At 36.7% G+C, this 17,972-nt stretch overlaps 1 protein-coding gene across 1 annotated transcript in view; it reads left to right on the plus strand.

Moving 5' to 3' along the window:
- Window positions 1–17,968, plus strand: part of jazf1a (JAZF zinc finger 1a) — a 30,212-nt gene extending 12,244 nt beyond the window's left edge. Inside the window, exons 2-5 of the mRNA XM_079828821.1 lie at window positions 8,998–9,070; window positions 11,621–11,817; window positions 13,436–13,605; window positions 15,285–17,968. Coding sequence (XP_079684947.1) covers window positions 8,998–9,070; window positions 11,621–11,817; window positions 13,436–13,605; window positions 15,285–15,431 — 587 coding nt within the window. The 3' untranslated portion in view covers window positions 15,432–17,968. The remainder of the gene's footprint in view (window positions 1–8,997; window positions 9,071–11,620; window positions 11,818–13,435; window positions 13,606–15,284) is intronic.
- Window positions 17,969–17,972: the final 4 nt, after the last annotated feature.

Genomic DNA, 17,972 nt, shown 5'->3' on the forward strand with positions numbered 1-17,972 from the left:
GTGTATTTTTTTGTAAAATAAGTTTTCTGTAAAATATAAATATTATTAAATTACATTTTTTTATAAATAAAATGTTATTGTAATAGTAATTTTTCTTATTTTTTTTATTTTATTTAGCAATAATAATAATCATAAAAATTATTATTAGTCATATTAATATATAAACACAAAATGTTTTGTAAAAAAAAAAATCGCATTTTAAATCGTAATCGCTTAAAATAAGCCGACTGTTAACTGTTAAAGATTGCATTTAGAACCGTTCGATACACGCGTGTTCCGAAACGGTTCGGTATGAATATGAGTACCGTTACACCCCTACTAGTGACTAGTAAAAATACATTCTTGTTATAGTAATAAATGTAAAAATGGCTTGCCATGTCTACCATAATTAGCGCTTGCTGTGGAGAGCCATTGTTTTTGCTAATGTTGTGTATTCAAGCTGTCTGTCAAGTCCACAGGAATGATTCTCTTTTTAGGTGCTTAACAGTTGCGTGAAGATTTACATACAAAAATTAGTAACTAAAAATGATCACTATATGAAACAGAATTAACTTTAGGTTTAAGCGGTGTGCACTGTAAGACTTTGTGCACTAAAAAAAAAGTGTACAAAAAAAGTGAAAGTGTATTTGAAGTGATGCCAAAGTTACCACTTTAAATTGAATTACTGATGTATAAATTCAAGTTGAAACTCTGAAAACACATTAAATATAGTTATGATATGATGATGAAAACATATTGTCACCGTATCAATGCAAGGAGTATAATGTTAACTATATATTGTCTAATGTCTATAGTAATTATTGTGTTTTAGTATTCAGCGACTTTACTAATACCCCTACTGAGACTGTTCTTAAAATACTATTTGTATGCATTGTTGATCTGTGATGGAAAATGCATGATATATTTAACTGATATTTAGTTTTTCTTTGCTGTGCTTCTCTTGGCAGTGCCACACTTGTCTCCATAGTGACTGCAGATGTCACAATGAAAGGCCTCTGTCAGAATGAAGCACACCTGCACCCCAGTCTGTGTCTGTCAATGTAGCCTCATAAAAGATCAGCTGGCCTGATTTCCCTCAGGGGTCACAGATCTGACAATTGGGGTTAGGGATTTGATCTCAGAGCTCTTGTTTTAATGAGCACAACAATGAGAGACCCCTAGCCCTCCACAAAGATCATTAATACTACTAATCAATAATAATCCTATTGAGTGGAAACCCCATGCTGTGGCTTGGTTTGGCAGTTTGCCAGTCATGAAGAAGATTGTTAAAATGTATGTAAATTTGAAATTTTACACGATCGTCGTGATAAAATTATTATCTTAGATCATTAAGCAGCACCGTTATGCTTGAGTTAGCGCTAGTTTGTTCTTCACTATTAGTGTTGGGAGATTAATGTGAAAACCTGACTGAGACGACCTATATTTTATCTCTGTCTACATCTCCTGAATTACATCCCATGATTGTCTCCAATTCTTCCTTTCTTTCGTTGCTGTAGGAAATCGCACACACATGTAACAAATGAAGTGTTACTGATGGCAGGCCATTGCTTATTATTTTACTGATATAAATGTAAACAAAATGTGAATTGATAAAATAGCTACTAACAACTTTAAAATAAGTTTTTTTGAAAAAAGCAGTCAGATGTCCTTGATTGACTTTTGACCTTAAAGGGATAGTTCACTCAAAAATGAAAATTACCCCATGATTTACTCACCCTCCAGTCATCCTAGGTGTATATGAAATTCTTCTTTCAGACGCATACAATCAGAGTTATATTAAAATATGTCCTGGCTCTACCAAGCATTATAATGGCAGTGAATGGGAGCCCAAAATTTGACGACCAAAAAAGTGCATCTATCCATTAAAAAAAATAATCCACACGGCTCCAGGGGGTTAATAAAAGCGAATCGATGGGTTTTTAAGAAAAAAAATATACATATTTAACATGTTATAAAGTAAAATATCTAGCTTCCGGTGGACCGCCTTCCGTATACAACTTACAAAGTAGATTTTTAATACTGCGCATTTATCAGTTATTGTCCATAACATTTTAAATATTGTTGATTTTTAAAATGGGTGCATTTCTAATATTAAATGTATTTCTTCAAATAATTTATTAATAAAACAAATCAGGACTTAGCTGGCCTGGAACAGTCTTTTTTGTTGCATTTGTAGTTGGTGTATATCATCAATCAATCAATCAATCAATCAATCAATCAATCAATCAATCAATCAATCAATCAATCAATCAACATTTATTTGTTGAGCACATTTAAAAACAACACGAGTTGGCCAAAGTGCTTTACATGTCTAAAAATTACTCGATAAGCACATAACATAACAACATCAACTCAAAATACAACATTGATCATAGTCCCAAAACCTAGGGGCATTTGTATGCCACTGCATAGAGGTGTGTTTTCATCACGGTTAATTTTTCCCCAGCACTATTTTACACTAATATTCTTCAGGGTGAATTTTTTTTTTTTTTGGCCTCAAGGTCATGTAAGTGATGTTATAGGCAAACAGACAGGTTAACACAATTGTAATTACGCAAATACTTCCAGAATAAAGTGCGTTATCTCAGTGTTACAAGCAGTATCATCTTAGATGTTAAGACGTCATGTTGGTGTTGTCTGTTTTCTTGTCACACAAAGTACTACCATTGTATTTTGTGATGATGCTTGCTTGTGTTGTTTGACTTCCATATGATATTGTTTGTAATTTATTGTTTTTACAATCAAAGTGAACCGATTGATCTGAATGTGAATGGTGTTTTTGTGCATTTTCATTCCTTTAGTTATCCAATGAACTGTAGACATTGTAAAATAATTAGATACACTACCTTGTCCTAGCTGTTTTTCAGATTAACCTGTGGGCTACAGTTTCATGCAGTCAGTCTTAAACGGTGTTGGGTAAGTTACTCTAAAAAAGTAATTCATTACGAGTTACTAATTACATCTTCAATAGTGTAATTAGATTACCGTACAAATTACTCTCTCCAAAAAGTATGTAATTACTTATTAGTAATTACTTTCTAAATCCCATATGAACCTTGACTAGTGATGCAAGGATAGACATTAATTCAAATAAATAATATGTGACCCTGGACCACAAAACCAGTCATAAGTCACACAGGGTATATTAGTGGCAATAGCCAACAATACATTGTATGGGTCAAAATTATAAATTTTTCTTTTATGCCAAAAATCATTAGGATATTAAGATCATGTTCCATGGAAATATTTAGTAAATTACCTAACGTAAATATATCAAAACATTTATTATTAGTAATATGCATTGCTAAGGACTTCATTTGGTCAACTTTAAAGGAGATTTTCCTCAATATTTAGATGTTTTAGTACCCTCAGATTCCAGATTTTCAAATAGTTGTATCTCGGCCAAATATTGTCATATCCTAACAAACATACATCAATTATTCAGCTTTCAGATGATTTATAAATCTCAATTTCAAAAAAATCGACCCTTATGACTGGTTTTGTGGTCCAGGGTCACATATAAAACTACATAAATTATTCTTATTAAGTGACCAAAGTATTACAAATGTGAGAAGGTTACATAAAAACATACTTTAAATGTTGATGTTAAATGTTAATTCTACTATTGTATTATATATATATAATATAAATGGTCTACAGTCTCTACAAAGTATTTAGTTCAATTACATCAGAAGTAACTAATTAAATTACAGAAAAAAATAGAGTAATCCCTTACTTTACTTTTTTAAGGGGAAAGTAATTAAATTACAGTAACTAATTACTTAGTAACTAGTTACACCCAACACTGGTCTTGATGCTTAAAGGGATAGTTCACCCAAAAATGAAAATTCTGTCATCATTTACTCACCCTCAAGTTGTTCCAAACCTGTATGAGTTTCTTTGTTCTGCTGAACACAAAAGAAGATATTTTGAAGAATGTTTGTAACAAAGCAGGCAGAGCAACCATTGACTACCATAGTAGGGAAAAAAATACTATGGTAGTCAATGGTTGCTCTGTCTGCTTTGTTACAAACATTCTTCTAAATATCTTTTGTGTTCAGTAGAACAAAGAAACTCATGCAGGTTTGGAACAGCTTGAGTGTGAGTAAATGATGACAGAATGTTCATTTTTGGGTGAACTATCCCTTTAAAGTGAATACAAAGTTAGTTACAAGAACTTATGTAATATTGCCTCCTTGTGGTAAAAGTGTGGTGTTTTTACCACATGACACGCAGGGGAGCCGTTTGCAGACAGCCATAAGACCGGTGCACATTTACACTATGTAATCTAATGGTACCAAGAAAGAGCAGTCATGTTGCCCTATATAGAAAACTAGATTGTATATTTGCTTTATTGACATATGGTTTAAATAAAATATACCATTTGACATATGAGTATCAAAGATTCCTCAAAACACAGTTGTGCATCTTGCTACTGGTCAGGGTGAGCTTGAGAAAGAGATACATGCATACAATCAAACAAACAAACAAACACACACAGAAAGAGAAAGTTCATTGGGTATATCTGTGTATAGTTGCCTAGGCCGAAAGGAATTTTGCATTATGTCATACCCTCTCCGTGTCAGCTAGACGGTCCTCCGGGTATTCAGACATGTATTTAGGTAAGTTGTTGTTCAGTGTTGTGACAGTGGGAAATTGCTCAGACATGCCCGTTTCATTTCCTCTTTATTGTATTTGCATGTCATAGGTAACAGGTGACATCATTTTAAACAACTGAGAGCCGAGTTACTCTGTTACAGCCTGCGTTTGTTGTCGTATCTTAATATTATCTGCGTATTGCATCACTGCAGATTACTAAAGATTTTGTGCTGACAGCGCAACTATGGCAACAATGAAACTAAATAAAATTTTGGTGAAAGATGAATGTTTTTTGTAAAACATTGGAAGAAATACGTTACAAAACATTTTTCACGGTCACAGGCACAGTATTGTCACTAATTTGAAACTGTATGAAGACATTTTTGTGCTTTTGTTCCCAAAGCATACTACTTCGACCAATAAATGTTTATTTATACATTTATTTAACCCTAAATATAAAACTAGAAGGAATTCGGAGTAGAGTGAATTTTGGAACTTGGCTCAGTTTCTTTCAGTGACCAGAAGATGTCAGGCTTGTTACACAAAATTAGTTTGCACTAGAAGGCTAGTTGGTATAAGGGAAGTGCTAAGTTTAAGATATAAACCAAAAAGTATGTAAAGGCCTGTAAATGTCCAAGTTTTTTTTTTCCTTTTCTTTCTTTGAGGCTCAAAGGGTCTAGTATAACTAATAGCACAGTTCTCCTTTATAGCTTTGAAGTTTGTTTGAGGTTGGTCATGAATAATCATGGCATTTCATGGCATAAGGGAAGTGTTGAATTTTATAATAGCTAGTTAGCTACTAGTTTAGGCTGTATTTGATTTTATGGTGAATATTTGGCACATGTGTTGTTCTTAATCATTTTCTGAAGTTGTACAATAGATTTTAGGGCACCTATTTGAAATAATTGCAATAATAGTTTATGAAACTGATATCAAGAAATTACAACTATAATTATTGAAGTTAATTCTGTTAATCTCTGTTGAGATCATTATGATTTAATTGTGTGTGTGAGTAAGAGAAAGTGTTGCATTAAATGAGTCGTCAGGCCTTTTTATGAGGCAATTAGTGAGATTCAGTGGAAAATCCATTATACCAGCTTTCCTAGACCCACCCAAAAACCCAGTGTGTGTTTGTATGTGCATGATTTGTGTGTGTGAATGCTTATGTTTTTGTTGCCTTTTTCATATGTGCGCTCGTCCTTGAGCTTGCGTGTGTTTGCGTGTACATACGGAAGTGTTTGGAGCGTTGCATCCTGCTGAGCTCTGAGAAGTGTAATTACAGCCTCGTTTAGAGTTCTCTCCATCCCCTCCTTCCCGCCTATCTTCCCCTCCTCCCCCCTTCCCTCCATCCGGAGACCTGCTGCTCTCCAGCACATTAAAACACTCCCCTGCTTTTTAATTAGCCGTCTGGAAAACAAACCCGGCATTCCTGCATCGCCGCTCCATGCCAGGCTCCTCTGACTTATGCACAGACTCACACTAACAGGGACACACATATTGCTTTCTGTTGGTTTATGTGCTGTTCTCCACCACAGGGTGGCACGTTTGCTCTTCTGGTGGTTTCAGCCCCCTTAAAAAGATTCCAGCTACTCTAAAATGTTCTCACAAGAATGTATTTCCGTCTAATTTAGATTCACCTGATCCCAAATCAGTGTTCAGGACAGCAGTAAATATCCCAGTGAGGTTTGATATGAGAGGATTTAATGATATGGCTGTGAATAAAAGGCATGTTTATGGGAGAAAGTTCTTTAATGTCATCACAGAGGGCCCAGTATTATTAGCCCTACATAAAGATTTCATAGGGATTTAATACTGGTCATGGCCCATTAAAATGCAATATTACTGCTACTGGTTGTGACGAGTGGTGCTTTCAACCCAAGTTCCTGCTGCCGTAAGGATGGTTGTTGTTTGTACTGAATTATGACAGCCATTATTGAAAGTTTATGATTTTGCTAAATGTGAAAATGAACTCTGGGGTGTTCAGTTTAAGAGGCACTGAATGTTTAGTGTGTGTGTGTGTGTGTGTGCGCGTTTCTTTTTGTATTTCCTTGCTACTTTTCCTGTGGAAAGACCTTGTGTGCCTCCATTTTCTAGGTGAAGGGAAATCATAAAATTGGAAAACATTAACTCTGCCCTCCCTTCACTGCTCTGCACCTGGCACACATAATTACACTTCACCCACGCATAATACCAGAATAAAGTTAAGATTTAAAGGAGCAGTTCACCCCACAAAAATGGAAATTCTGTCACCATTTTCTTATGTTTTTAAAACCTTGTAAGACTTCTTCCATGAAACACAAAGGAGATATAGCAGATTAGCAGAAAGTCCAAACAGCTCTTTTCCATATAATGACTGCAGTGAAAGTGAACCAAGGCTGCCAAGTAAGATTTAAGTATGTTCCTTAAACAAATCTGTCACACCACTTTAAAAGACCACTTTAATACTTTATGATACTTTTACAATGCTTTTTAGATATTATTCGGATCTTGACAACTCTGGGGTCCCAGTCCACTTTTATTGTAATAAAAAGAGAGCACCATAAACATTCCTCAAAATGTCTCTCTTTATGTCCCATGAAAGAAAGGAAGTCATACTAGTTTGGAACGCTTGAGGGCGATTCATTTCTTTTTATTGTAGCTTTCAGAACTCTTAATTCTGAACAAATGTTTTTGCAAGGATGTCAGTGTAGATACTCCGTAAAGGGACAGTTCACCCAAAAATGTAAATTCTGTCATCATTTACTCACCCTGAACACCCAAAGGAAGAATGTTTGTAACCAAGCAGATATCGATAGCCATTTACTACCATATAGTGGGAAAAATACTATGGTAGTCAATGGCTACCGAGATTTGCTTGGTGAGTAAATGATGACAGAATTAACATTTTTGGGTGAACTATCCCTTTAATGTGAATTTGTGACCATAATTTGTGTATTAAAAGGTTAAGGGAAAATAAAACTATACTTTCATACCAGAAGAGTAACTTTTTGATAGATGTCCTACTGATAAGTATTAACTGTTTGTTGTATTTCATTTTAACCCTTCAGTTGATTTTTTTCACTTGTTTTTTATTTCTTAATTGCTAAATGTAAAGTATGGTTAAGATTGAATGGGTACACCACACCAGCAGGTAAAATGATTTGGAAACGCTAATAAACCACTGATGAAGACCACCTCAGTGGACCACCTGAGATACACAAATGTGTGTGCGTGTGTGTGTGTGTGAGAGGGTGTGTGTCCTCTTTATGAGGTGAGGAAGGCCTAATCCATGCACTGCCGACACCAGAAAGCACTCTGATGGGATTAAGGCATGAAGCAGACCCAGGTAGACTGGTTTCCTTTAAAGACGTCAAGGAAACTTAGCTACTCTGTGCTATTTGTGTTATTCATTTGTGCTTTGGGATTCAAGTCGTGCTATAACAGATTATGTGAAATGTGACAGAGTGCAAAAGATATTTATTCACATGCCAAATCTGGCATGTTCTACAAAGCATTAAGTGAGCCGGTAGAATTTGCTCCATGTTAAAGGAGAATAATGGTTAAGTGAACATGCTGGAATGCTTTTAATGGCTTTGAGTAATACCTCATTTAGACATATGGGAGCTATTATATACACTGCCTGTTATAGACAAATATAACAGTGCACACGCATGCAATGCAACCCATTTGAACGTGAAAACCCCTGCTTTTCTTTTTCTTCTTTCTCCACATGGTCATTGAAACCTCTGTAAAATAATCATGCAGAATGTGCCAGCTTCACTCACACACACTCAGCAGTGTGTCTTTTTTCTCTTTGTGAGGTCTTCTGTGCACCATTTATGTTTTAATGAGCTCTAAGCAGCAATTAACATGCTACAATTTTCTCTCTCTCTCTCTCACACACACACACACACACACACACGCGCGCGCGCATTCAAACATACAGTGCATGGTAAAAATGGCTTCATTAATTAATATTTTGTGTAAGTATTTGCATATATGTAGAAATAAGACGCATCCTAATCGGTCATCATAAGGTAGTCTTTGCCACATGAGGGCAGTCTCAGGCCATGATTCAGACCAGACGCTCACACTCACAAGCACACACACTTGGCAGAGGAACGTTTGAAGTATTGCCTGGTGTGCCTCAGGCACTGGAAGCTGCCTGCTGTCACAAGCAGAATGGAAAAAGTGTGGTGGTGGTTGGGTTGGGCCTGCAGGGCATTAGGGGTACTTGTTTGACTAAACTTACAGTAAGCACAAAACAAAATAATATTTCAAACTGTTGCAAGATGTGATCACCAATGTAGTACTGCATAAACAGCGTATGCCGTGACCTATATGTGTACATCTTTGCCTTCAGCTTTATCCTGTTTGTTTTACAGTAATATGTTTGTGTTCTCTCTCTTCCTCTCTCAGATACAGATCCCAGAGTTCTGGAGAGGCAGGAGCTGCAGCAACCCACATACGTTGCTCTGAGCTACATTAATAGGTATGCATATACTTATTTGCTTAGTAAAATATCGATACAATTATAATTATACACTATATTATATTAATATAACATTCAGAAGTTTGGGATAAGTAAGATTTTTTTTAAATAAATAATAAATGATTACTTTTATTCAGCAAGGGTGCATTAAAGGGTTAGTTCACCCAAAAATGAAAATTCTGTCATTAATTACTTACCCTCATGTCGTTCGACACCCGTCAGACCTCAGAGAAATCTGATGTCTCTGAAAGTCCTCCATTGGCTCAATGGTACTCTACACTGTCAAGACCCTTAAAAGGTACTTAAGACGTCGTTGCAAAGTCCATCTCACTACAGTGGTTCTAAAATAACTTTATGAATCGGCGACAATAGTTTTTGTGCGCAAAAAAACCCTAAATAACGTCTTACATAGTGATGACGATTTCAAAACAAAGCATCATGAAGCTTCGAAGCGTTATGAATCACTGAGTCGATTCAGCAGTTTGAATCGCCAAATTTCAGCAGTTTGGTGGTTTGACACGCGATCCGAAACATCATTCGGCTCAGTGATTCATAACGCTTCGAAGCTTCATGATGCTTTGTTTTGAAATCGTCATCACTATGTAAGACGTTATTTAGGGTTTTTTTTCGCACAAAAACTATTGTCGCCGATTCATAAAGTTATTTTAGAACCACTGTAGTGAGATGGACTTTGTAACAACGTCTTTAGTACCTTTTAAGGGTCTTGACAGTGTAGAGTACCATTGAGCCAATAGAGGACTTTCAGAGACATCAGATTTCAACTAAAATATCTTAATTTCTGTTCCGAAGATGAACGGAGGTCTTATGGGTGTCGAACGACATGAGGGTAAGTAATTAATGACAGAATTTTCATTTTTGGGTGAACTAACCCTTTAAATTGTGTCAGTAAAGAGACATTTATAATGTTACCAAATATTCCAATTTCTAATAAATGATGTTCTGTCATGACAACTCTCTGAGAGATTGGCATGGTAATGGATATGGCATTGTTAATGTATTTGGTCTTGGCGGAATAGATCTGCCCAGCCGCTGCTGCTGCAGAGCAAGTACCGAGACTTGCTACTACCAATACATTCCAGACATTGCTGTGAGCATGTAAGACATGCTGCTGCTGCACATGTAACATACCGTCGCTGTCCGATGAAAACCACGTATGTCCATTTAGCCGATTTTTAGATTTTTCGACGGATTGAATGTCCAGGTTCATTCCCGGATACAGTATGCTTCACATATCTAAATGGCCAATGAAAAGTTGTGAAATCATGTCATCTGATTTTCACGTATTTCCATTTGGTGTGTCAAAGCTGTCAATCACGCTGCGTATCTCCCGCCCTGTGGAAGCATCTCGCCGGTCTCGTGAAGTTTCATCGAAGCTCAGCACTGGATAGCCGAAAGTACGACATTGAAGCTCTCCACAGTTTAGTTCTAATCTAGTTCTTCACAGATTAGTTTGCTTGCTAGTATGTAAATAAACTCGGTCTCATTGATAAGATTCAAACTTTTTTCTTCTTAGTCAAACTGATCAAATTATAGCCTGTAATGCTACTGTCATGATTGTCACTAGAACATGCCTCACTCATATTGCTATCACCGCTTGCCAGAGGCTGAGAATGTCCAGCACGTATTCCTCTGTCAATATGAAACGCGACTTGGCCATTCTAATGAATGATCGGAAGAACGCGTATCGACCACCGTTACTGTAAAATATGCACGTATGTCCATTTAAACTCAATTTTGGTCAAATGTGGATTATATCATTACACTGGCAAGAGTATGGTTACATGTAAAGATGCCGTACCAAGCATGACAACGCTACATTCAACTGCTTTTGAATTACGGTGTTTTTTTCACTTCCTGAAAAGTAACCGTTTTGGACATACGTGAGTTTCATCGGGCAGCGACGATACACTAAATTGCCAAAGGTATTGGGCCACCCCTCCAAATCATTGAATGCAGGTGTTGTGAAAGAATGGGTCGCTGTCAGGACTCAGGAGCTCAGTTAATTAAAGCGTGGGACCGTGATAGGTTGCCATCTGTGCATTAAGTCCATTCCACAAAAATAGTAAAAGAGTCTACACTTATCTTAGATCTACAGGTATTTGTTTGAATGTTGAGCCACGGCTCATTGGCCTCTAATGCAATGCCGATGCGATTGCTACCAAATGAGTTTAAAGACCTGTCAGTCTGCATAGAATCACACATCTAAAGTTTTATGCCAGAACTTGGTATTTCTTTTAAACTTTCTATTTACCAAAGAATCTTCAAAAAAAAGTTTGTTTCCACAAAAATATTAAGCAGCACAACTGTTTTCATCATTGATAATAATAATAAATGTTTCTTGAGCACTAAATCAGCATATTAGAATGATTTCTGAAGCATCATGTGACACTGAAGACTGGAGTAATGATGCTGAAAATGGAGCTTTGCTTTAAAGTTTTAAAACACTGTAATTCCAAGAACAATAGTCCTCAGGTACACCAGTACATGCCCATTCAATCTATTAATGTGGCTTATTTGTTCGTTTTTTAGATTCATGACTGAAGCAGCACGCAGAGAGCAAGAAACTCAGAAGAAGAAGGTCCAACCCAAAATTGCTATATCAGTCACCGGAGGTTTATCGCGTAACAGTACAGCCACGCCTCCACGGCATAGCAACGGCAGCCTTACTCCGCCCGTCACCCCTCCCATCACACCCTCGTCCTCCTTCCGCAGCAGCACACCTACAGGTTATTGGAGTTTGTGTGATTTTTACATAATTTTTAAGTTATTATGCACAAACTGAATGTGTGTGAGGGGGTGTGCATGCCCTCAAAAGTTTCCATTGATTTAAATCCAAGCTCTGGTGACATCCACACTTCCTGCACATGAGCTGCTCCATTTTCTGTTTGTTTTATGCTGTTTAAATAAGCCAGTCATTATATCAATTGATGCTAAGTGTCAGAAACATGTCCTAAATAGTACACTTTCATTTAGTTTTAATTGCGCTGAATCTGTGATGCATAGAAAGTGATTATTTTAGAATATTAAACTGGTCATGAACTGCATTAAAAAAATTAAAAAAATGCAAGCAAGATTTTACATTAAAAACATAATCATTTAGAAGTAATAGGCAATTTTCTGTCCTGATTTCGACCCTCTCTTTAAAGGACCCTCTTTTCTTGCCCAATTCAAGATTTTAATCACCCACTGCTATGGTTGGTTAACAGTTTTGCATATTAAAATAATTTTCAGCATCCCCGCCATTACACGTGTGGAATTGTTTTGAAAACTTCCAATGTTGAAAAATGGCAACCGGTGAAATTCAGCCATACATAAAGTTATTTGAGTTACCACTGTTAAAGTTGACAAAGGATAACCTGTGGTGTTTTGTGTTATGAATGAATGTACCATCGTTTGTTGCACTGTCGTTCTTTCATCGTTTGATTTCATTAAATTAAAAGTAAAGTGAGTACATATCAAACAATCTGTAACAGTCCATAGGCGGAAAAGAATAAGATAAAATTGAAAAATGTATAGAAAATATGAATTATAATATTTTTATTCATAGCTCAGACAAAATCATTGACTCTGGTCTGGGGGTGGGGGGCCACTGATTTTGTCTATGAATAAAAATAATATAATTCATATTTTCTTATTTTATTTGTCTTATCCTTTTAGTGTAGATTGAGTAAAGCTGATTGTATTTAGGAAGACAAAACAATTTAAAAGTTACATTTTTAGGTTGATACATTTTTTAGGCTGCTCTACCTCAGTGGTCTAACAGCGCTCGTCAATATCAAAATGATCGAAATGGCCAATCAGATCAAAGAAGGCGGGTCTTACTGTCACAACAGAACGAGAGTTTGTGGAGAGTTCAAGCACAAAAGTGAAACTCTGCCTATGGGGAAGTCTCTCTGAAAGCCTGCGTCAAATTGTCTTGTTTAAAAAATAATCCACAGTAAAATGAAACGAACAAACGACTGCTTCCGTCGCACTACAATGTTATACCGAGACAAAATCTGAACCTAGTCATTTTGACAGCTTGGTTTCAATAAAAGCTGTTTTTGAACTAAAGTTTAAAGTTCTGAAACTTACTGGATATTTTTAAACGGGCATTTTTTACTATGACTTCTTCTTATATGTCAAAATGCCAAGGAAAATTAGATTTCTTAATTCATGACCTATTTAAGTCTGAACCGAACTGTGGCAAAAAAAAAAACACATTAGGACCCTAATGAAGAAACATTGAATAATTGGAGCAAAGGGCACATTTACACTCTCAGTTCTCATTAGTTCTTTCATCAGCTAATATATGAAGCAAATAAATGACTAATTAAAGAGTTTAACTTTATTTGTGCGCCTCAGGCAGTGAGTGTGATGAGGAGGAAGTGGAGTATGAAGACTCTGACAGCGACGAGTCCTGGACTACAGAAAGTGCCATCAGCTCAGAGTCCATCCTCAGCTCCATGTGCATGAACGGAGGCGATGAGAAACCCTTCGCATGCCCTGTTCCAGGATGCAAGAAGAGATACAAGGTACTGCACTCACAACTATGTGTGATATGGACAAAAGTATTGGGACATACCTCTTAATTCTTGAATTTTGCTGTTTCATTCAGACCCATTGTCACATCTATAAAATCAAGCACCTAGCAATGCAGTCTGCATTTACAAACATGTTTTGAAAAAATGGGTTGTCCTGAAGAGCTCAGTGAATTCAAGCATGGTTCAAGAATGCCACCTTTGCAATAAGTCAGTTTGTAAAATGTCATCCCTGCTAGATAGAGCTGCACGATTAACCGTTAAAAGATCACAATCTCGATTCAAACACCCACACGATCTCATTCCTAAATGACAATGATTCGCCTGTCTATTAAACCTTTGACAAAATCCCACTGGAACATACAAATTTGTGTTTGCGCTGCCACTGAGCCAGAGAAAGCAGCTATCATGTACAGAATAGTTCATGTACACACAACTTTGTAATTTCTGTTACAAATATTCATATAATTACAGAAGTACTGGGATAAAAGTTCAGATAGTTCAGATATAAACACTGATGTTTACTGTAGCGATAAATAGAGCAAATCACCTTTTGAAAGTAACTCGGCGCTTCAAATAACAATTGTATCATTACATTGTTGCGCAACTAGGTGGCGACAAGTGACGTTAAAATGTGCGTTGAATCATTCATTCAAGAGATTCATTCAAAAACGCTGATTCATCCAGTAATGAAACAAGTATTTACGAGTGAGTCATTGAATCATTCATTCTAACTGTTTGATAAAATAGTTCATTCAGATTATTTAGACATTTTAAAATGGACTGCAGCAATTACCATTTTTCCAGAACCGTTTTGTTGTCCATTCAAAATCGTGGGAGAATTGTGATCTCTGTTTGAAACCAAAAACAAATTGGATTCTCAATTTAACTAGAATTGTGCAGCTCTATTGCTAGATATTCCACGGTTTAGGAACAGCAGCAACTCCTCCACGAATCACAAGACCGCGTGGGGTCACTTAGTGCTGAGGTACATGGTGTGTAAAAGTTTCCAATGCTTTGCTGATTCCATAGCTGAAGAGTTCCAAACTTCCATGGCATTAATATCAGCACAAAAACTGTGTGGCGGGAGCATCATGGAATGGGTTTTAGGGGTTGGTCAAGGCTCCTTACTTCCAGTGAAGAGAAATTAATGCTTCAGCATAGATAGTCATTTTGACCAAAGCTATGCTTCCAACTTTGTGGGAACTGTTTGGGGAAGGCTCTTATCTATTCGAGCATGACTGCCCGAGTGCACAAAGCAAGGTCAATAAAGACTTGGTTGGATGAGCTTGGTGTGAAAGAGCCTGACTGGCCTGCACATCAACCCCGTCGAACACCTTTGTGATGAACTGGAACGAAGATTGAGAGCTAGGCTTTCTCGTCCAACATCAGTGCATGACCTCACAAATGGTCTACTGGATGAATGGGCAAATATTCCCACAGAAACACTCCATGGTCCAAGTGTTATTATGATCACATGTTCCAATACTTTTGTACATGTGTGTGTGTGTGTGTGTGTTTATATATTATATACTGTAGTAGGTCACATTAAATGTCATTTTAGATGGTCTCTTCCTGTCTAAGTAAAGATGGGAAAGCTGCAGATAATTACACTATTATGTTCTTTATTTCTGGAAAGTTCCTTAGGCTTTGACTCATTCTCTCTTTTCCAGAATGTGAATGGTATTAAGTACCATGCTAAAAACGGACACAGGACGCAGATCCGTGTGAGAAAGCCCTTCAAGTGTCGCTGTGGGAAAAGCTATAAAACCTCTCAAGGCCTTAGACATCACACTATCAACTTCCACCCACCCCTGTGATACAGTCATTTTCACGTTAACCTAATCATCCTTTCATTTACATTTCTGGATCACGTGTTAACTGGGATCAAATGCGGATTTCATTCTTTTTTTCCTCTTTATGTGTGTGATTTATATATGTTTGTAGATATACTTGTACATTTGCACATTCCATGTATATCATTTTTTAGTGGCACAGTGACTGAAAATTACTCTGAAGATTAGGACAACAAACATTTGTTTCTGATTTTAAAGTCAATTCAGAGAAAATGGTTTTAAATCAGAAAAAGAAGAGTTGAGCGATTCAAGATGATTTCTTTTTTTTGTTCATCAAACCTACTTCAAGTGAAAACTACAGTAGGTACTTTGAAACGTGTACATATAAAATTATATAAAGACATTTATATATATTAGTAGCTAAGTTGTATTATCCAAATATTTTATTTTCCATTATATATTTTGCAGAACATTTATATTATGTTTTATACAAGAACGTTATCACCTTTGTATGGACCATTTCATATTTTTATTTGCTTTGTAGACTTTTATTGTCTGAATTGGAAGGACATTGATCTCAGGTCACAATACAGCTGCCAACTTTCAGACAAACAAACCAGGAAACAGGAAAAACTCACTTCGTTCCAGAACATTCCACACACAATATCAAAACGGCTGACATTACGCTGTGTAAAGTTACATTTCCAGATTTTGTTTTGCATGTGGCTGGCATGCAGACAGCACCTTCGGCGTAAAATTGAATTCTCTGCATGAGGCCTTTTCCAGACGACTGCAAGACGTTATGTGACGTAGACATGGTTTCTGGCTCATGCGCCTAGTTGTATTTGAGTTCTGAGCAATATTTTATACCTCGATCCCTGAATGGAAACACACTTTTGTTGAAGTCAACAATAATCGCATTGGAAATGCGGTGCAGCGTCAGCCTAAAGAGAGACAAAGAAGGGCAGATTTATTCTGCCCTGTTACCCTGCTGATATGCCAGCAGTGCAGAAGTGCCAAGTTATTCTTCTCCAACTGAAAAAGAAACATGGATGATCTGCCAAACACAACGGGTCACATCTGGCTATCCGTTTGGTGCCTGTTAGCGAAGGAGCCTTAAAGAGGACCTAAACTTCTATTTATGTACTCAGCCTTGCAGTATTTTTGTCAGTTTTAGCTTGTAAGATCCTTATTTCAGTCTTTGCTGATGATTATCTTTTATTTTTGACACATTTGGGACTGTCCTTGTGGTTGTGTTTGTGTAAACGTATTTGTTAGCCCTCTGCTTGCCTTGTATTCTAGGCTACGGCTTGCTAGCATGACACGACCGCTTAGCTGCTCTGCTGTCTCTTGGCTTGTAGTCTTACTGTTACAATCTTTGTTGTCAAAAGTATTAAGTCTTTACTTTATATTGTTACTGCTAGTATTACAGTTCGATAGTGCCAGATGCATAGCTACGCCTGAATATATTTTCTCAACTTTAATTCTTGAACGATTTTGCATCGGTCTTGTTGTCGGCCAAATAAAGCATACCACAGTTTACAAAAGTAAAATGTCTTTAACAACTTCTAAGAGCTTCAACTTTTGGTGCAGAGAAGGACCAAGTCATCTTTCCTATCCACTTCCCATCTGTTTTTCTCAGTAAGGGTCGGTCAAATGAAACAACACGGACCAAAAATGGCACTGCCAAATCTCCAGATATGAAGCTTGGAAAAACAAGGTGCTGTTCATGGTACAGTGATGGTATCAGATTGTGTTACCATGGTTCTTTGATATGTCTACCTTGGTATTTATATGGTACTTTAAGGTATTATCCTGGTACATGTCCAAAAAACATGGTTATACATGGTACTTTTTTTGTTAGTGGTGCTAAGATGGGACACAGAATTTAGAGTTGATATGGACAACTATTTGGTGTTAAATGGTCCCTGGGACCAGGATCTGTATCTGTATTTAAACACTAAATATGAATTTTTTTTTTTATGGTAGAGGTGTCAAATTGAATGAATGGATAGTTACTATAATTTAGATGCCAAAAACTGGAGCTAGGGAATGAAGACTATTGGATGCCTATCCGTGAGTGACTCATTGTTGATGACTCACTGTCTTGTTATTTTCCAATTCATCCAGTGTCATGTTTGTTTGTATGCGTGTATTTTTGGATGCTGTACCAGTAAACACATTTGTATCTCTCTTTGGTTACAGAGTCATTTGGTCTCAGCTTTGACACGCAAACTAGAACCCAAGTTAAACATGTTTTTACTGGATAGGATCTGTGTGATTTCCTCACACCTACAATGTAGTAATGTAACTGAGATGCATTTATTTTGGAGGGAGTTTGATATACTATATAGTGAATGTATTGTATTGCAAGTCTTTTGTAAAGTGCTTTTGAAATTATATTTTCGTACTGTATGTTTTTGTGGAAAATGTTTTGTGGAACCGAGGCAATTTGTATGCGAGATGATGTATAATGTGTGCGTGTTTGTGCGAGCGAGTGAGAGACTCTTTTGAGATGTCTTTATCCTCAAGCTGCAATGTAAACTTTAGGACAATGGTACAAAA

The sequence above is a fragment of the Gobio gobio genome, assembly GCF_949357685.1.
Source record: "Gobio gobio genome assembly, chromosome: 11".
Lineage (NCBI taxonomy): Eukaryota > Metazoa > Chordata > Actinopteri > Cypriniformes > Gobionidae > Gobio > Gobio gobio.